At 44.9% G+C, this 23,428-nt stretch overlaps 1 protein-coding gene across 2 annotated transcripts in view; it reads right to left on the reverse strand.

Moving 5' to 3' along the window:
• LOC124046164 (forkhead box protein J3-like) overlaps nucleotides 1-23,428 on the reverse strand; it is a 97,992-nt gene that overhangs the window by 15,467 nt on the left and 59,097 nt on the right. For both annotated transcript variants that reach the window (XM_046366241.1, XM_046366240.1), the window contains 3 exons: nucleotides 15,715-15,798; nucleotides 10,954-11,046; nucleotides 10,693-10,812 (listed from right to left, as the gene is read on the reverse strand). In XM_046366241.1, coding sequence (XP_046222197.1) covers nucleotides 10,693-10,812; nucleotides 10,954-11,046; nucleotides 15,715-15,798 — 297 coding nt within the window. The remainder of the gene's footprint in view (nucleotides 1-10,692; nucleotides 10,813-10,953; nucleotides 11,047-15,714; nucleotides 15,799-23,428) is intronic.

Consider the following 23,428-nt stretch of genomic DNA (forward strand, 5'->3'; position numbering starts at 1 on the left):
CAGAAACAGACTCCATGAGGGTGGTATGAGGTCCCGACATCCACAGGTGGGGGTTGTCATTTGCCAGAGAACACCAAGATTGGCAAATTCGCCACTGGCGCACTGTGCTCTTCACAGATGAAAGCAGGTTCACACTGAGCACATGTGACAGACGTGACAGTCTGGAGACGCCGTGGAGAACGTTCTGCTGCCTGCAACAGCCTCCAGCATGACCTGTTTGGCGGTGGGTCAGTTATGGTGTGGGGTGGCATTTTTTGGGGGGGCTGCACAGCCCTCCATGTGCTCGCCAGAGGTTGCCTGACTGCCATTAGGTACCGAGATGAGATCCTCAGATCCCTTGTGAGACCATATGCTGGTGCAGTTGGCCCTGGAACCTGAATCCAATTGAGCACATCTGGGACATCATGTCTCACTCCATCCACCAATGCCACGTTGCACCACAGACTGTCCAGGAGTTGGCGGGATGCTTTAGTCCAGGTCTGGGAGGAGATCCCTCAGGAGACCATCTGCCACCTCATCAGGAGCATGCCCAGGCGTTGTAGGGAGGTCCTACGCACGTGGAGGCCACACACACTACTGAGCCTCATTTTGACTTGTTTTAAGGACATTACATCAAAGTTGGATCAGCCTGTAGTGTGGTTTTCCACTTTTATTTTGAGTGGGACTCCAAATCCAGACCTCTATGGGTTGATAAATTTGATTTCCATTGATAATTTGTGTGATTTTGTTGTCAGCACATTCAACTATGTAAAGAAAAAACTATTTAATAAGAATATTTCTTTCATTCAGATCTAGGATGTGTTATTTTAGTGGTCCCTTTTCTTTTTTTTGAGCAATACACACACACACACACACACACACACACACACACACACAGTAGATCTCCAGGAGGAGGGTTGGGCAGCCCTGGTATAAAATATATATATATACATACATACCAGTGGGGCAATAAAGTATTTAGTCAGCCACCAATTGTGCAAGTTCTCCCACTTAAAAAGATGAGGCCTGTAATTTTCATCATAGGTACACTTCAACTATGACAGACAAAATAAGAGAAAAGAAATTCAGAAAATCACATTGTAGGATTTTATAGGAATTAATCTCCAAATTATGGTGGAAAATAGTGTGTGTGTGTGTGTGTATATATATATATAAAAACCTACAGGACAGTAGATCTCCGAGCACATTGTCTATGCCAGGTGAAATTGGGCCTCATTAGCTTGAAAACAGCTTAAACAAATGCAAATGCAGCTACTTCGCTGTTATTCTGGCTGCACTTTTTGACGTGACTAAGTTAGCCAACTATGGCTAGCTAGCAAGCAAGGGTTAAGAACGTTAACAGCCAGTATGGCAATGGAACATTTAGAGTCAACGACTCGGTCGCGTCCATAGAAGCAGGACAAAAATTGAATGACTGGGTCGTGTGTCTAGCTGGATTACCGCCCAACCGTAGCTGGCAACTCCAATGGCCTCTTTTCCATCGTCTCCCTATTCCTCTTATAACTCTTGAATCAGTAGCCTAGCACAAAGCACGTCCCAGTAGTAGCAATATAGTTTGGCCACTTATAAAGTAGGCTACAGTGTTCATAATGAACTGACAGGGAAGTTTGAATGGCGAGAGCTTCTCTGATGTGCTGTGGTAAAAATGCAATAAACAGGAATCCTCTGTTCTCCCCACAACCAATGTTAAAATGTTTCAAATTAAGTTAGAACGTATTCTTATCAGTCTACTTTGCATAAACATTGATTGGATGATGTGAGGGTTATCGAATCAGGATCAAATCCTTTAAACTCCTCGAGCTCATTAATGATAGAATGTTCAGAATTTAAGATTGCAGAAAGGCCAGTGTCTTTGGCAAATGGCAAGAGGTGGAATATAATAGCTGAACAGAAACAGCAACCAGGCTTAGGAGGGGGGGGGCAGTGATTGGTAAACAAAAAAGGTGCGCAGCTACCTCGTCCACTCAAAAAAATGTCAATTTGAGCAGTCTCTTCCAATGGTCCTAAGCAAAGAATTCAGTCAGGTCCACATTGTCTACTCAGTCACACAGACCCAATGACCTTTTCTGAAAACCAAAAAACAGATTGGTTTCCACATGGTGGCAAAAATAGTCTATTATGTACTACGTCTTTGGGGTTATTTTCTTTGGCTGACACTACAGGCAACGAGACAGTCACAGTAGACAAACACCACAATGCCACAGGAGTGCCTTAGTATAAATAAACTGCCTGTGGCAATCCTGAGGGCACCGAAGAGTTGAGGTGCTGGAAAGTATCTGTAGAGTGTGAGGGGAAAGAGGAGACAAGCAACGGCATAAAGTTGCGTCTTAAACACGTTCAAGAACACAAAATACTGGGGCAGGTATTAGGGAATGGTTTCCCGGAAACCGGCCCTACCATAAGTGCTCCGTGCTGGTAAGGCAGAAGAACATTAGGCCTACTGAAGATTCAAGTTCCCACCGGGAACCCACCGGGTGCCCGGTGTAGAATAAAACACAGGCTCAAGAGCATTTTTTCTGTATGTTTTCTACCCCGTAATTCCCTAAATAAATGGTCTTTGCCTCAGTAGGTATTGCCACATGGTGTGTGCGACCTGGAATAGATCAGGGGTTGTGTGTAGTGACTGTCACAATGCCGTGGCCTCAGACAAACAATAACACAGCCTCAGACAAGCAGCATTGCCGCAATTACCACTGAGGTGGTGAGTCAGCAAACACTGATTCAAGACGAAGGTCAAGTACAGCACTAAAGGTCGACCAATATAGTACTACATTATGAATCATAATACCCATAAAACCTAGCATTCAAACAAGGAAATGGTTCCAATCGTTTTTCCATCATACATTTTCCCATAGGGGATTTAAGAAACACTTAAAACAAGGGCTGTGTTTTGTGACGTTTTGATAAGTGTCAATCTATCTAGGACAAGGTGATTTATCAATTTATGTTCCTGTATTTACCCTCCAAAAATTAAATGTTAATTAACTGCTAATGTGGCATCATAAAGAACTACAAATGCCATGATGATCTGGACGAGATTGCCGAATTGAGGCAAAGTTAAGAATCTCTGGATTAACTAACTAATATTAGCTACATTTTGTAATGAATAAACTGGCAACATTTATTTAAATAACTAATTGTGTGAACGGTCCTGTGCAAGCTAGAGATGAAGTGCAAGAGCTGGTAGGGATTTGTAGTCTTGCTTTGATACCAATTAGCATTTTTCAATCAGAGAGTAAATAGAGCCGACTATATTGATTAAAGTCTCCTTGTCCGAGAGAGATTTACATGGTTATCAAAACTTCATGCCATGGTAAGCCTACATGAAACACAGCCCATATTTTAAGTGTTTCTAAAATTCTCTATGGGAAAAATTAACGATGGAAAAACGATTGGAAACATTTCGCTGTTTGACCACTAGATTTTCTGGGACACAACCACTGTGGCGCTCTATAGCAACAATGGACAAATAAAATAAAATGAGCAGGGGGCTCTTAAAGCTACAATGAACAAAAAATATATAAACGCAACATGCAAAATGTTGGTCCCATGTTTCATGAGCTAAAATAAATAAAATAAAAATCACAAAATGTTCCATACGCACAAAAAGCTTAATAAAATAAAATAAAAAACACAACTTTGTTTACATCCCTGGTAGTGAGCATTTCTCCTTGGCCAAGTTAATCCATCCACCTGAGAGTTGTGGCATATCAAGATGCTAATCAAACAGCATGATCATTACACAGGTGCACCTTGTGCTGGGGAAAATAAAAGGCCACTCTGAAATGTGCAGTTTTGTCACAACACAATGCCACATATGTATCAAGTTCTGAGGGAGCATGCAATTGGCATGCAGACTGCAGGAGTGTCCACCAGAGCGGTTTCCAGAGAATTGAATGTTAATTTGGCAGTGCGTCCAACCTGCCTCAACCACAGACCACGTGCATGGCGTAGTGTGGTCGAGCGGTTTGCGGATGTGAACGTTGTGAACAGAGTGCCCCATGGTGGCGGTGGGGTTATGGTATGGGCAGGCATAAGCTACGGACAATGGAACACAATTGCATTTTATTGATGGCAATTTGAATGCACAGAGATAGCGTGACGAAATCCATACATGTATACATACACATATACATACATGTATACATACATGTATACATACACATATACATACATGTACACCTGCATTGTTTGCTGTTTGGGGTTTTAGGCTGGGTTTCTGTACAGCACTTTGAGATATCAGCTGATGTACGAAGGGCTATATAAATAAATTTGATTTGATTTGATTTGATGTATACATATACACATGTATGTATACATACACATGTATTGCTATATACATACATATATACATACATATATACATACATATACACATACATATACATATACATATACACATACATACATACACATGTATGTATATATACATACATACATATACACATACACACATGTATGTATATACATACACACATGTACACACACACACACACGTATGTATACACACACACGTATGTATGTAGGTATACACACACGCACGCACGTATGTATGTAGGTATACACACACGCACGCACGTATGTATGTAGGTATACACACACGCGTATGTATGTAAGTATACACACACGCACACACGTATGTATGTAGGTATACACACACGCACACACGTATGTATGTAGGTATACACACACGCACACACGTATGTATGTAGGTATACACACACGCACACACGTATGTATGTAGGTATACACACACGCGTATGTATGTAGGTATACACACACGCGTATGTATGTAGGTATACACACACGCGTATGTATGTAGGTATACACACACGCGTATGTATGTAGGTATACACACACGCGTATGTATGTAGGTATACACACACACGCGTATGTATGTAGGTATACACACACACGCGTATGTATGTAGGTATACACACACACGCGTATGTATGTAGGTATACACACACACGCGTATGTATGTAGGTATACACACACACGCGTATGTATGTAGGTATACACACACACACACACGTATGTATGTATGTAGGTATACACACACACACGTATGTATGTAGGTATACACACACACACGTATGTATGTAGGTATACACACACACATGTATGTAGGTATACACACACGCATGTATGTAGGTATACACACACGCATGTATGTAGGTATACACACACGCACGTATGTATGTAGGTATACACACACGCACGTATGTATGTAGGTATACACACACGCACGTATGTATGTAGGTATACACACACGCACGTATGTATGTAGGTATACACACACGCACGTATGTATACACACACGCACGTATGTATACACACACGCACGTATGTATACACACGTATGTATACACACGTATGTATACACACGTATGTATACACACGTATGTATACACACGTATGTATACACACGTATGTATACACACACGCATGTATACACACACGCACGTATGTATACACACACGCACGTATGTATACACACGTATGTATACACACGTATGTATACACACGTATGTATACACACGTATGTATACACACGTATGTATACACACGTATGTATACACACGTATGTATACACACGTATGTATACACACACGCACGTATGTATACACACGTATGTATACACACGTATGTATACACACGTATGTATACACACGTATGTATACACACGTATGTATACACACACGCACGTATGTATACACACACGCACGTATGTATACACACACGCACACGCACGTATGTATACGCACGTATGTATACACACACGCACGTATGTATACACACACGCACGTATGTATACACACACGCACGTATGTATACACACACGCACGTATGTATACACACGTATGTATACACACGTATGTATACACACGTATGTATACACACGTATGTATACACACACGCGTATACGCACGTATGTATACGCACGCACGTATACGCACGTATGTATACGCACGCACGTATACGCACGTATGTATACACACACGCACGTATACGCACGTATGTATACACACACGCACGTATGTATACACACACGCACGTATGTATACACACACGCACGTATGTATACACACACGCACGTATGTATACACACACGCACGTATGTATACACACACGCACGTATGTATACACACACGCACGTATGTATACACACACGCACGTATGTATACACACACGCACGTATGTATACACACACGCACGTATGTATACACACACGCACGTATGTATACACACACGCACGTATGTATACACACACGCACGTATGTATACACACACGCACGTATGTATACACACACGCACGTATGTATACACACACGCACGTATGTATACACACACGCACGTATGTATACACACACGCACGTATGTATACACACACGCACGTATGTATACACACACGCACGTATGTATACACACACGCACGTATGTATACACACACGCACGTATGTATACACACACGCACGTATGTATACGCACGCACGTATGTATACGCACGCACGTATGTATACGCACGCACGTATGTATACACACACGCACGCACGTATGTATACACACACACGCACGCACGTATGTATACACACACACGCACGCACGTATGTATACACACACACGCACGCACGTATGTATACACACACGCACGTATGTATACACACACGCACGTATGTATACACACACGCACGTATGTATACACACACGCACGTATGTATACACACACGCACGTATGTATACACACACGCACGTATGTATACACACACGCACGTATGTATACACACACACACACGCACGTATGTATACACACACACACACGCACGTATGTATACACACACACACGCACGTATGTATACACACACGCACGTATGTATACACACACGCACGTATGTATACACACACACACACACGCACGTATGTATACACACGCACGTATGTATACACACACACACACACGCACGTATGTATACACACGCACGTATGTATACACACACACACGCACGTATGTATACACACGCACGTATGTATACACACACACACACGCACGTATGTATACACACACACACACGCACGTATGTATACACACACACACACGCACGTATGTATACACACACACACACGCACGTATGTATACACACACACACACGCACGTATGTATACACACACACACACGCACGTATGTATACACACACACGCACGTATGTATACACACACACGCACGTATGTATACACACACACGCACGTATGTATACACACACACACACGCATGTATGTATACACACACGCATGTATGTATACACACACACACACGCATGTATGTATACACACACACACACGCATGTATGTATACACACACACACACGCATGTATGTATACACACACACACACGCATGTATGTATACACACACACACACGCATGTATGTATACACACACACACACGCATGTATGTATACACACACACACACGCATGTATGTACACACACACACACGCATGTATGTACACACACACACACACGCATGTATGTACACACGCACGTATGCACACACGCACGTATGCACACACGCACGTATGCACACACGCACGTATGCACACACGCATGTATGTACACACACACACACACGCATGTATGTACACACACACACACACGCATGTATGTACACACACACGCATGTATGTACACACACACATGTATGTACACACACACATGTATGTACACACACGCATGTATGTACACACACATGTACGTACACACACACACATGTACGTACACACACACACATGTACGTACACACACACACATGTATGTACACACACACACATGTATGTACACACACGCACGTATGCACACACGCATGTACGTACACACACACACACGCATGTACGTACACACACACACACACACACACGCATGTACGTACACACACACATGCACACACGCACGCATGCACACACGCACGTATGCACACACGCATGTATGTATACACACACACACACACATGTATGTATACACACACACACACACATGTATGTATACACACACGTATGTATACACACACACACACGTATGTATACACACACACACACGCATGTATGTATACACACACACACACACACGCATGTATGTATACACACACACACACGCATGTATGTATACACACACACACACACGCATGTATGTATACACACACACACACGCATGTATGTATACACACACACACACGCATGTATGTACACACACACACACGCATGTATGTACACACACACACACGCATGTATGTACACACACACACACACACGCATGTATGTACACACACACACGCATGTATGTATACACACACACACACACACGCATGTATGTATACACACACACACACGCATGTATGTATACACACACACACACACGCATGTATGTATACACACACACACACGCATGTATGTATACACACACACACACGCATGTATGTACACACACACACGCATGTATGTACACACACACACACGCATGTATGTACACACACACACACACACGCATGTATGTACACACACACACACACACACGTATGCACACACGCATGTATGTACACACACACACACACGTATGCACACACGCACGTATGCACACACGCATGTATGTACACACACACACACACGCATGTATGTACACACACACACACACGCATGTATGTACACACACACGCATGTATGTACACACACACGCATGTATGTACACACACACACACACGCATGTATGTACACACACGCATGTACGTACACACACACACATGTATGTACACACACGCATGTACGTACACACACACACATGTATGTACACACACGCACGTACGCACACACGCATGTACGTACACACACACACACACACACGCATGCACACACGCATGCACACACACATGTATGTATACACACACACACACACATGTATGTATACACACACGTATGTATACACACACGTATGTATACACACACACACATGTATGTATACACACACGTATGTATACACACACACACATGTATGTATACACACACGTATGTATACACACGCACACACGCATGTATGTATACACACACACACGCATGTATGTATGTATACACACACACACACACGCATGTATGTATACACACACACACACACACACGTATGTATACACACACACACACACACACATGTATGTATGTATACACACACACGCACGTATACACACACACACACACACACGCACGTATACACACACGCACGTATACACACACGCACGCACGTACGTATACACACACACGCACGCACGTACGTATACACACACACGCACGCACGTACGCACACACACGCACGCACGCACGCGCGCACACACACGCACGCACGTACGTATACACACACACGCACGCACGTACGTATACACACACACGCACGCACGTACGTATACACACACACGCACGCACGTACGTATACACACACACGCACGCACGTACGTATACACACACACGCACGCACGTACGTATACACACACACGCACGCACGTACGTATACACACACGCACGCACGCACGCACGCGCACACACGCACGCACGTACGCGCACACACACACGCACGCACGCACGTATACACACACACGCACGCACGCACGTATACACACACACGCACGCACGTACGCACACACACGCACGCACGCACACACACGCACGCGCGCACGCACGCACGTGCGCACACACGCACGCACGTGCGCACACACACACACGCACGGTGCGCACACACGCACGTGCGCACACACGCAGGTGCGCACACACGCAGGTGCGCACGCACGCAGGTGCGCACACACGCAGGTGCGCACGCACGCAGGTGCGCACACACGCAGGTGCGCACACACGCAGGTGCACACACACGCAGGCACGCACACACGCAGGTGCACACACACGCAGGTGCACACACACGCAGGTGCACACACACGCAGGTGCACACACACGCAGGTGCACACACACGCAGGTGCACACACACGCAGGTGCACACACACGCAGGTGCACACACACGCAGGTGCACACACACGCAGGTGCACACACACGCAGGTGCACACACACGCAGGTGCACACACACGCAGGTGCACACACGCAGGTGCACACACACGCAGGTGCACGTACACGCAGGTGCACACACACGCAGGTGCACACACGCAGGTGCACACACACGCAGGTGCACACACACGCAGGTGCACACACACGCAGGTGCACACACACGCAGGTGCACACACACGCAGGTGCACACACACGCACGGTGCACACACACACACACACACACACACACACACACACACACACACACACACACACACACACACACACACACACACACACACACACACACACACACACACACACACACACACACACACACACACACACACACACACACACACACACACACACACACACACACACACACACACACACACACACACACACACACATGTTCCCTACCTCTACAAGTTGACAACACTTATGTGTGTCCCAAATGGTACTCTATTCCTTAGATGGGCCTTGGTCAAAAGTAGTGCACTATGAAGGGTATAGAGTGCCATTTGGGAGTACTCTCTCAGTATATCTACCTCCTCCTCAAGACGTTGTACATGAAACATCCTGTTGTGGCAGTGGCTAGTGGTGACTGAATGGAGACGTGACGTACCGGTGTGTAGCGGTGCATGCTGTTGAGGTTGACGGAGGCAAGGCTCTGGTCTGGGAGGCTGTTATTGAGGCTGCTCCGGGGGCTATCGCTGTCCTTATTCTCTGTCTTGTACAACGCTACCTGGAACAAAGATGGTCGACGTTAATATATCACTTGCTGGAACACAGATGGGACAATGTGTTAAATCACTTGCTGGTACAACGATGGCCACCGTTAACATATTGACAAAGAGGTTTTCATGTCATTATGACAGACGATTACCTTGTTAGTTACTGTGTTGATTGCCAGAGTGGGAGAGGCATCTCCGTACATTATACAGTCCATCCGCAGGGTCTCCGATTCTAGGCTGTACGCCTGGAGAGAAGAAGAGAGATATGAGAGAGCTCTGCAGAACATTGATGGAATGGGATAGCATCTAATCTGGAGTAGGTACCACCCTCAGAGTCTGAGGCTGTGTTATACAGTAAACCATCGCATACAGTACATTTAGATACATTTGTGCATAAGGGAAAAATCTGACAGACCGACAGTCAGTTGTCTCCTGAAACTGCTAACCGAAAGAAGATTGCATTGTTGCAAAACAATCTTTATGATAAACTCTAAAAGAGAGGAGCGGGTTGAAGCTTCCCTGACAGGTGCGTATATAGAATTAAGGGAACGGCTTGACTCAAGTTGTATGAACATAGGAGCAATGCAGGAGGAAAGAAGAAAGGAGACAGTGAGAATTAGTGCTACTGTACATTTGCGAGAGGATGGCAGTTGGTATTCAAAATAACGACGACAAGGTTCCAGTTTAACAACGTTTACTCTACCGTATCAGCACAACATGGTTGCCATTGCACTCATCTACAACGAGACTGCTGCGCAGGCACACTAATAAGAGTGATCGCCCCGTAATAACAGAAATATAGGGATACTTAAAACATGAACTTAACAATCTCCCACTTTAAAACATTAAAAACATAATTAAAATGTCACAAGTATTATTTAAGTTACCCATTACAAAATGGGTTGTGTGACAAAGTTTTTATTTGTATTACTCAAGCTGCTACTTTCCATTACTGAATGCCTTTAGGAGCACAAGACCGGGTGCTCCCTTTTTAGTCAGACAGTCAGCAAGCTGTTCCTTTGTGGCCGACCACAGAATCCGCTGGATTTTGTGCTTGAATAAATTCCTTGATGCTGCTAATCTCAAGACAAAGTATTTTCTCTGTGACAGACTTGGTTGACTTCACAGCATCAACTAAGGAGTAGTTGTCAGTGACACAAACTACAGGTAGAATGTGCCGTTTTGTCTCACCAGTGGTAAGCTCAGAACAGAGTAGCAATGTCAATTCCATCCGCAAGAGCAAGTGTTTCTCATGCAAGTGTGCTTTGGACAACCCTTCTGATGCTTTTTGACTGCCAACTGATCGGTGAGAATCTATTAACACGATTAGATGTTCACCTTGTGTGCCTCCCATCTGCAAGGTTCCCTAGGGAAGCATCACTGAAGGCAACTAATTTCAGAGAGTCACCTTTACCAACATGCTGAAACTTTAGTCACATGTTGTGATTTCAGTTGACGAACAACTTTGTTTTCCTCATGAATGGTTTGTACAGTGGCGTGTTTTGTGTTGGATGCCAAGTTGCAGACAAACTTTACCCCTTTTTTGCCACAATTTCGTGGTATCCAATTGGTAGTTAGTCTTGTCTCGTCGCTGCAACTCCCGTACGGACTCAGGAGAAGTCGAGAGCCGTGCATCCCCGAAACACAACCCAACCAAGCTACACTGCTTCTTGACACAATGCCCACTTAACCCGGAAGCCAGCCACACCAACACGTCCGAGGAAATACAGTGCACCAGGCGATCATGTCAGCATGCACTGCGTCCGGCCCACCACAGGAGTCGCTAGTGAGCGATGGGACAAGGACATCCCTGCTGGCCAAAACCTTGCATAACCCGGACGACGCTGGGCCAATTGTGCGCCGCTACATGGGTCTCCCGGTCACGGCCGGGTGCGACAGTGTTCCTTCACTCTTAGCTTCAGGCAGAGGTCCGATGTGAATGTCCCTTGACAAGCTCGGTTCCCTGCAAAAATGCAGATTTGATGTCTATGGAATGAAGGTTAAATTTTTTCTGGTAGATCACGGTAAGCGGCGCGTGTCAGTGAATCTTTTAGCAGCCAGCTCCTCAAAATCTCTAAAGTGCTTTTGGCACTATTCCAGTTAAGGATTCTTTAAGGGTGCAAACCCACCCTGTTGAGACACATTTTTGGCCAATGTCTTTGACTTCCTCAAACACTCAATTTTTTCCTCCAATTACTGAGCTCGTCTAGCTTAGCTGAGTCAAATGACACGTCCTTTATTTCATTCAATTTTGAATGTCATTCTGTTTTTCTCAATTTTCCATTGGTTCAATTCTGAGATGATCTACAAGTGAAAGGTCAGCTGACCCGGTTGTACCAGAAAGTGTAGCTGGTTCAGAGTACTGCAAATAGTACCAGTTCTGGTGGTTTCCTTTGGCTTTTCCTGCTCGTCCAATGAAGGTTGCTGTACAGTCGTGGCCAAAAGTTTTGAGAATGACACAAATATATTTAGATATTTTTGTCAGATGTTACTATGGAAAACTGAAGTATAATTACAAGCATTTCATAAATATCAAAGGCTTTTATTGACAATTACATGAAGTTGATGCAAAGAGTCAATATTTGCAGTGTCAACCCTTCTTTTTCAAGACCTCTGCAATCTGCCCTGGTATGCTGTCAATTCACTTCTGGGGCGCAGCCTGACTGATGGCAGCCCATTCTTGCATAAGGATATCCCTGCTGGCCAAAACCTCACCAAACCCGGATGGCACAGGGCCAATTGTGCGCCACTCCATGGGTCTCCCGGTCAAAGCCAGGTGAGAGGGCCTGGACTCGAACCCAGAATCTCTAACATATGTGGCAGTTGTTGAATGTTTTCCTCATTTGAACGCTTAACAGTATTACTTGTGTCATGGTTGAAGGTCTCTCCTCCATTTTAGATGTCAGTTTCAGTGTCCATATCCTTGGATGCGACATCTGGTAGGTTTGTGTCTGTTAATGCGTCCTTTTCATAAGGCGCAGACGCATTAATAACAGAGTGATAGCCCCGTTATAACAGAAATATAGGGATACTTAAAACATGAACTTAACAGTTGGTGCCTCAAGCGCAACAACTTTTGACAACCTGTCAGTTTTAGTTTTAACACTTTGAATACACCATTTTAACAGTTAGACTTGTAACCTTATATTAAAACAATGACATGTTACTATAGACTTGTCACCTTATTTTAAAACGATGGTTAGGACATGCATGTTCTGGATATATACCCTACCAGTCTCAACGCCAACAGTGAAGAGTTCCTCTGTCCAGTGTCTGTGTTCTTTTGCCCATCTTTCTTTTCTTTTTATTGGCTAGTCTGACATATGGCTTTTTCTTTGCAACTCTGAGGCCAGCACCCCAGAGTCGCCTCTTCACTGTTGACATTGAGACTGGTGTTTTGCAGGTACCATTTAGTAGTAGTACACAGCGTTGTACGAGATCTTCAGTTTCTTGACAATTTCTCACATGGAATAGCCTTCATTTCTCAGAACAAGAAGACCGACAAGTTTCAGAAGTTTCTGTTTCTGGCCATTTTGAGCCTGTAATCAAACCCAAATGCTGATGTCCCAGATACTCAACTAGTCTAAAAGAATGACCGTTTTATTGCTTACTTAAATAAGCACAACAGTTTATCTGTGCTAACATAATTGCAAAAGTGTTTTCTAATGATAAATTAGCCTTTTAAAATGATAAACTTGGATTAGCTAACACAACGTGCCATTGGAACACAGGGGTGATGGCTGATTTAAAAAATAATAAAAGTATGGAATATCTACAGAGGCCCATTCTCAGCAGCCATTTCCAGCTATAATAGTCATTTACAACATTAACAATGTCTACACTGTACTTCTGATCAATTTGATGTTATTTTAAAATTGACAGAAAATTTGCTTTTCTTTCAAAAACAAGGACATTTCTAAGTGACCCCAAACGTTTGAACAGTAGTGTACATGTATTAAATTGGAAACCAGACTAAAGGCTTTGTCTGTGGCCAAGTGGTCAAGAGAAAACCAGTAACAATACACATTATCTTTTGACAGTGAAAGAAAGATATATTTCTGAGTAAAGCAAAGTACTCCTCCTGTGAGACAATGTAACAAGCAAGTCTGCCCAGAAATGCAACCGAAGCGTAATTAGAGATTTGAAGGGCTTGCATGTAGAAAAAAAATGACAAGGCTCTGAATTAATGAATGTTTGTGATCAAAAAATAATTCCAAAAGAAAATACTGTATGTCTAAATGACAGCCTAGGGCCTAGTGTGGGGTAATTAACTAGAACAGAAGCCTAGAATACTCTCTCTCCCCCATTTCCTTTTCTCTCACCCTCTTCTGCTAGCTCTCCCTTCCCTTTCTCTCTCTCCCTCCCTCCCTCCCTTCCCTATACCTGCCCACCCCTCTTCCTCTTTTCGTTGGGCTGCGATGATTGTGCACTTTGCCGCTCCATGCATCCTTTGTTTCCGTGGTGATGGGTAGGGCAGAGGCAGTGGTAGATACGTAGGGGGAGAATGGGTCTGCTGCTCAGTCAGGCGCTCAGATCACTGAACACCAGTGGTGTAGTGCTAATTCTTTAGTGGCAGGAGAGACGTGATTTTTCATGGCATGTCATCACCATCTCAAAGAAGATAGGGGATGACTGTAGGCCGAGATGAGACAGCAACATTAGTCGTTTAAAATTAAGCCAATAATGCAATGCTCAATGACATAGTTCAGAGCAGTCTGGCCGTGATGTGATGCTTTATTTTAGCCGACTCCCCCGGTAAATCTGGGATATTTTGTTGCCCAACCTGCTATCCCGCAACATTTGTGCACGCCGTGGGTGGCCATTAAATCGGAACAGTGTAAATTGTATGTCGGCCCATGCTGGAAAAGGTCGGCGGTGCCGAAAGCAAGGTTTGACACCAGTCCAGTACTCACCCTTTCCCCAGAGTGTGGCCTCTTCTTTGGCCTGGTGGGAAGTGTGTCCTCTTTACGGTTGGTGTCTATAGCCCAGTAGGAACCCTGAAGACGACAACAAACCAGATATTAACACTAGGGCCATACAAATGCTATTAGTGGTTTACCAGATTCCCTGCATGACAATCCACCCACTTGATGTTAAATAGTAAATAGTCATCCCACAAAAATCAGTTTGCTACATATAGCAAAAATACATCACTTATTTTCTACACCAACCCAGCAGCATCCAATAGCAACAAGACATAAGTGGAGTAAATCAATTACTGTCTGCATCCCAAATGGCACTTTATTCCCCATATAGTGCACTACTTTTGACCATCGTCCATAAGGGCCAAAAGTAATGCACTATATAGAGCATAGCGTGCCCCTATATCTTTCCCTCTGTTCTCTCCCTAGGAGGCCCACTGCGCCTGACAGAATGAAGTTCATATAGGAACACAAACACTGATTATCTGCACTCGTCTCCTTGTGAATCTCCTCTCTCTTTCTAACCCTCTTTTTTTCCCCTCAGTATCACAACCCAGGGAGGTGGGCTACAGAACAAGTTGATAACGTGAGTACATGATGTAGCTATCGTTATATCTCGGAGGTTCTCCACAGTGTATAACAGGATAAATGTATGGCTATCCTCATGTTGCACATTGGGTTTCCCCTGCAGTTTTATTGATTGGTTCGACCTGTTGTGCGAGTTAAGGCTCTGGTCAGGTCCACGTAGAGCTAATCAGGTGAGAACCTCCGTGTCAAACTACAGGCCTCGGCTGCGGATTCCAGCTGAATTATTGAGTCGATTTCCTCTCAATTCATTTTTCAACGGTTCACATCCCTATGGCCATGAGAAACACTCTGGTGAAAACAAAATTGGTAAAAACCTATAAAGAATGGTAGCATGGAATTCAGACTCAAAGCGCAGCACTAGGCAGATCACAGTAATTACGAGGACAGATACAGTACACTTGTCACAGTAAAAAAAAAGATACATATACAATTTCTTAAAAACACAGCACAAACTAGGTCTAAAGAAACCTACCAAACACTTTTCCTGGCACAGCAATTTCACTTTACCTTTCCAACCACTTCATAATTCATGTTGAAAAGAAGTGCCGGTTTAAACTAGAGACAATGACGCAGCAGAAGATATACTCAAGTCACTCATTTATTGCCACAAACACACACAGCATTGAATCATAGAAGTAGTAGTTGAAATACTTTTTTTTTTTTTGCATTGACCCACCAGCACCATACCACATTAGGAAGAGTGTCCAGTAAGTTTGCAGTCCGGTATGCACTACTCAGTTAAAATTGGAATCCACATCTCTGTTGGAAGAACTCTGCACTAAAGACAGGTTAGGGTGGAACAATGTTTTTATAGTTGTCCCTGCCCATTGGCCAGGTCAAAGGTGGTGATGGACAGATCAAGAGGTCCAATGAAAGATCACTGGGGAGACATGCCCTAACATGTTATTAGAGCAGAGGGCAGCTTATCACCCCTCTAGCAGGCCTTGCACCTCAAAAGAATAAACAAGTCTCCTGAATATAAGGACAATTTTCTACAGACACCCCAATTTTTTACTTTGTCGGATTTACTGCGTTAGAATTTTACTTGTTACTTGACTGCATCTCTGGAAGCGCTGCATCGCCCTGTGTGATCGGGGTTACCACATGCTGGTGTCCATTGCCTGGATAGCTGCCATGTGAAAGGGTAGCAGGGTGCGTTTCATTTTCTGTGGGGCATCCATGTCTGGTGGATGCGGTCATCCGTCTTCGAGTCAGGATACTGGTGAGCAGACAATGGAGGTGCTGGCCATCAGATGTCACACAGTCTCCTGAGGGTGCAACCAGCATCAGGGTGCAACCAGCCGCACCGCAGACAGAGGTCTCTTGTCCTTCAGCCACTTGAGCTTTTGCTTGACAGTCATTGAGGTGAATCTCACACTTGTTGAGGTAGCGGTCCCTGATTTCGTACAGGGAGCAGTAAAGCCTCTGACTTGGCCCCTGCAGGTGGTAGTTCCTGTGGAAGAGGCTCTGTTGCCCCAGAGCGTTTCTGCTGAAAGGCTGCAAGCTTCTCGTGTTTGGTATGGGCACCGGCTGCTCTGCAGCTGCTCTGGCACTCTGCTGCCATCTTCAGCCATTGTGCTAGGTACAGCACAGTTTGGTGAGCTTGTGGCTATGTGGTGTAAATATGGCTTTTGAATTTGGCATTGTTCCGTGAGGGGAGCTGAGACACTCAACGCAGAAGAGCTTGGTTACGGCGGGAACACTGGCTGTTGAAGTGAGTATGTGTAGGCTGCGGCACTGGATAAAACTGCTGGCCTCGGGTGCTGCCAGTCTCTGCTGGGGCTGCTGCTGGCTCAGGGGCTGTACTGGATGCTTAGCTTAGGTGGATATGTGAAGACCACAGCAGCTGCATCCGGCTGGTAAGAGTACACCCCTGGGTCCGGCCCTGAGTAGTACATTGAGGGCTGGTTACTCCTGAGCCGGATAAGCCAGGGCAGGGTGACCTGTAGCTGAGTAAGCTGGAGATGAGTAGCCAGTAGCCGGGTCCAGGTAGATTGCCGACATGGGACAAGCGGAGTAGCCAGATACCACAGCAGGGTGGCGGGGAGAAGTTTTCCCTGGAAGGGGAACCGTGTCCATGTGTGGGCATAGAGGTCTGTGGCATCTGGAGGGGTTGCTCGTACAGGTACCTAGGCAGAGCTTTCCATCCTGTATCCTGGGCCCTTGTGCGCTGCAAGCAATTGCCCATTGTCTATGTTGCTCAGCATATCTAGAAGATCTGGACGTTCGACTGAAGCCTGAGACTTGGGCTGTGAGCCTTCTGAGGATTGGGGGGCTTAACACCTTCCATCCTCCTCCTCCTCTTACCGGTGTGTGCTTGTCTAACTCTGATCAGGACTACCCTAATCCAAGAGCAGGAGTTGATTGAGTTGACTTTATTAGGATCCCATTAGCTACTGCACATGCAGCAGCTACTCTCCCTGAGGTCTACATAAAATGTACAAATACAAGACAAAGTACAGAACAGTCATAGACAAGAACATTACATACATAAGAAAATAAGAGTTCTACATTGGAAAGAACGAAAATATTAGTCATATACTATTCCTACAGTATATACAAATTCATATTCTTATATACAGGACTGTTAAATCAAATCTTTAGAAAGAGGAGAGGTGCTGAGATAAAATAGGATTTTATCCGTTTTCGCTTTTTGCCTGAGTAACCTCTGGTGGCAGAGCATTCACGATGACATGGAAAGGGTATACCTAGCCAGTAGCACAACTGAATGCATTCAACCAAAATGTATCTTCCACATTTAACCCAACCCCTTTGAATCAGAGAGGTGCAGGGGCTGCCTTAATCGATGTCCACGTAGTCGGCACCTGGAGCCCAGAGAACAGTTGTTGGGGGGGTTAACTGCCTTACTCAAGGGCAGAATGGCAGATTTCATATTTGGTTGTGTTACAGCCCGAATTCAAAATCGATTAAATTAATGACAAAGTGAAAACATACACTGCTCAAAAAAATAAAGGGAACACTAAAATAACACATCCAATAACACACAGATCTGAATGAATTAAATATTCTTATTAAATACTTTTCTTTACATAGTTGAATGTGCTGACAACAAAATCACACAAATTATCAATGGAAATCAAATTTATCAACCCATTGAGGTCTGGATTTGGAGTCACATTCAAAATTAAAGTGGAAAACCACACTACAGGCTGATCCAACTGATGTAATGTCCTTAAAACAAGTCAAAATGAGGCTCAGTAGTGTGTGTGGCCTCCACGTGCCTGTATGACCTCCCTACAACGCCTGGGCATGCTCCTGATGAGGTGGTGGATGGTCTCCTGAGGGATCTCCTCCCAGACCTGGACTAAAGCATCCACCAACTCCTGGACAGTCTGTGGTGCATGGAGCGAGACATGATGTCCCAGATGTGCTCAATTGGATTCAGGTCTGTGGAACGGGCGGGCCAGTCCATAGCATCAATGCCTTCCTCTTGCAGGAACTGCTGACACACTCCAGCCATATGAGGTCTAGCATTGTCTTGCATTAGGAGGAACCCAGGGCCAACCGCACCAGCATATGGTCTCACAAGGGGTCTGAGGATCTCATCTCGGTACCGAATGGCCGTCATAGGATGCCACTTTTCCAACAAGTCAGTTCGTCAAATTTCTGCCCTGCTAGAGTTGCCCCGGTCAACTGTAAGTGCTGTTATTGTGAAGTGGAAACATCTAGGAGCAACAAGAGCTCAGCCGTGAAGTAGGACGCCACACTAGCTCACAGAACAGGAGCACATAGAGTGTCCTCGAGTTCCAAACTGCCTCTGGAAGCAATGTCAGCACAAAAACTGTTCGTCGGGAGCTTCATGAAATGGATTTTCATGGCCGAACAGCCGCACACAAGCCTAAGATCACCATGCGCAGTGACAAGCGTCGGCTGGAGTGGTGCAATTCTCACCACCATTGGACTCTGGAGTGGAAACACGTTCTCTGGAGTGATGAATCGTACTTCACCATATGGCAGACGGACGAATCTGGGTTTGGCGGATGCCAGGAGAACGCTACCTGGCCGAACGCATAGTTTCAACTGCAAAGTTTGGTGGAGGAGGAATAACGGTCTGGGGCTGTTTTTCATGGTTCGGGCTAGTCCCCTTAGTTCCATTGAAGGGAAATCTTAACGCTACAGCATACAATGTCATTATAGATGATTCTGTGCTTCCAACTTTGTGGCGACAGTTTGGGAATGGCCCTTTCCTGTGTCAGCATGACAATGGCCCTGTGCAAAAAGCATGGTCCATACCGAAATGGTTTCTCAAAATTGGTGTGGAAGAACTTGACTGACCCCTCAACCCCTTTGGGATGAATTGGAAAAACGACTGTGAGCCAGGCCTAATCCCCCAACATCAGTGCCCGACCTCACTAATGCACGTGGCTGAAAGGAAGCAAGTCCGCGCAGCAATGTTCCAACATCTAGTGGAAGGACTTCCCAGAAGAGTAGAGACTGTTATAGCAGCAAAGGTGGGACCAACTCCATATTAATGCCCACGATTTTGGAATGAGATGTTAGACAAGGTGTTCACATACACTACATGACAAAAAGTCTCTCATTTACATAAGTATTCACACCCCTGAGTCAATACATGTTCAAATCACTTTTGGCACTGAATCCAGCTGTGAGTCTTTCAGGTTAAGTCTCTAAGAGCTTTGCACACCTGGATTGCACAATAATCTTGATCATTGCTAGACAGCCGATTTAAGTCAAAACTGGAACGAGGCAACTCAGGAACATTCAATGTAGTCTTGGTATGCAACTCCACTGTACACCTGCTCTTTCCATGACATACACTGACCAGGTGAATGCTATGATCCCTTATTGAGGTCACTTGTTAAATCCTCTCTGAAGGGGAGGAGACATGTTCTAGAATGATTTTTAAGCCTTGAGACATGGATTACGTATGTGTACCATTCAAAGGGTGAGACAAAAGATTGAAGTGCCTTTGAATGGGGTATGGTAGTCGGGGCCAGGCGCACTGGTGCGAGTTTGTCAAGAACTGCAATGCTGATGGGGTTTTCACACTCTCATTTACCCACCACAGAAGACTCTGTATTCAATAAATAAAATATTGTAAGTATTCAGCACATCAAAGCGGCAGGCTAAAGTTAAATCTAGACTTGGTTTCCTCTACCGTAATCACTCCTCTTTCACCCCAGCTGCCAAATCCTGAGACCATCCTACCCATGCTAGATCACAGAAGCATAATTTATAGATCGGCAGGTAAGGGTGCTCTCGAGCGCCTAAATGTTCTTTACCATTCGGCCATCAGATTTGCCACCAATGCTCCTTATAGGACACATCATTGCACTCTATATTCCTTTGTAAACTGGTCCTCTCTGTATACCCGTCGCAAGACCCACTGGTTGATGCTTATTTATAAAACCTTCTTAGGCCTCTGAGATACCTACTGCAGCCCTCATCCTACTGCAGCCCTCATTAAAGGTCCCTACAGCACACACATTCCTGGGTCCCTCTTTTCAGTTCCCTGCAGCTAGCGACTGGAACGAGCTGCAATAAACACTCAAATTGGACAGTTTTATCTCAATCTCTTTATTCAAAGACTCAATCGTGGACACTCTTACTGACAGTTGCTTTGTGTGATGTATTGTTGTCTCTACCTTTGTGCTGTTGACTGTGCCCAATAATATTTGTATCATGTTTGTTGCTACTACCACGTTGTGTTGCTCCCATGTTGTTGTTATGTTGCTCCCATGCAGTGTTGTCATGTGTTGCTATTTTGTTGTCTTGGGTCTATTTTTATGGAGTGTTGTCTCCCTTGCTGTGATGTGTGTTTTGTCCTATTTAAATTGCATTTATTTTAATCCTAGGCCCCCGTCCCCACAGGAGGCCTTTTGCCTTTTGGTAGACCGTCATTGTAAATTAGAATTTGTTCTTAACTGACTTGCCTAGTGTGGAAGGACCACTAGAGGGAAGGCTGGGCTCACGGATAGTAGCCCAACAAGGCATGTGAGACAAGGTAAGCAATTAAGACTGTGACAAATCTGTGATTGTTGTTATAGTTCAAAGATAGTCTTGTGTTCCTGTGTCATCTAAAGAAGAGGTACGTTGTTCCTTGGGAGATTCTCATTTGATTGTGTTGGAGTGTTTGTATTGTCAGAAATCTCTCAATAGAGAACTGTGTTCAATCAAGAAAACCTACTCCTGACTCGTTTATTCCACCGTTCCGCTTTAGAGTGACACCAATGGACTTGGTCCCATTACTTCACATATGTCAGAGTCAAGGCCCGCGGGCCACATCCGGCCCGCGAGAAGGTTTTTTACGGCCCCTGGGATGATCTTGATTTATTATTAGAACCGGCCCGCAGACCGCAGCAAGCCGGCAGCCCGCAGATCTTTTACACGCACCAATACTACATTTCCCACAATGCAACGGTGACGCACCGAGCAGTAGGCTGCTTCATTTCAATATTTATTGGCACAGCAGTTGTCAGCATCACAGTAAAATTAACTTTCAGATACCCATCAAAAATGGCAAAACGGAAGGTGGACACTGAGAACCGGGGTTTCAAACAAGGTGGGAGTCGGAGTATTTGTTCACGGAGGTAGCTTGTGTGTCTTCTGTGTGGAGAAAGTGTGGCGGTACTGAAAGAGTATAATCTGAGACGACATTATGAAACGAAACACGCGGACAAAAACAAGAATATGGACATGGAACAAAGGCTACAAAAGGCAGAGGAATTAAAACGAGGCCTCAAATCTCGACAGGCTCTGTTCAAAAAAGCCAAATCACAAGGCCAGGCTGCTGTCAAGGCCAGTTTTATTTTGGCAGAAGAGATCGCTAAATCAGCCGGCCATTTACGGAGGGGATTTCATCAAAAACTGCATGATTAAAGTTTGTGACGAAGTTTGCCCAGAAAAAAGGCAACTCTTTTTAAATGTGAGTCTGAGCAGAAACACCATTGCCGAGAGAGTAGACCAGTTGTCCATCAATCTAAAAGAGCAGCTTGTGAAAAAGGAAAAGATTTCATTGCATATTCCTTGGCTGTGGATGAGAGCACCGACATTTCTGACATTGCCCAGTTGTCAATTTTCATCCGCGGAGTGGACTCCAGCCTAAGCGTGACAGAGGAGTTTTTGGCTTTACGTC

This window comes from Oncorhynchus gorbuscha, linkage group LG10 (genome assembly GCF_021184085.1).
Source record: "Oncorhynchus gorbuscha isolate QuinsamMale2020 ecotype Even-year linkage group LG10, OgorEven_v1.0, whole genome shotgun sequence".
NCBI lineage: Eukaryota > Metazoa > Chordata > Actinopteri > Salmoniformes > Salmonidae > Oncorhynchus > Oncorhynchus gorbuscha.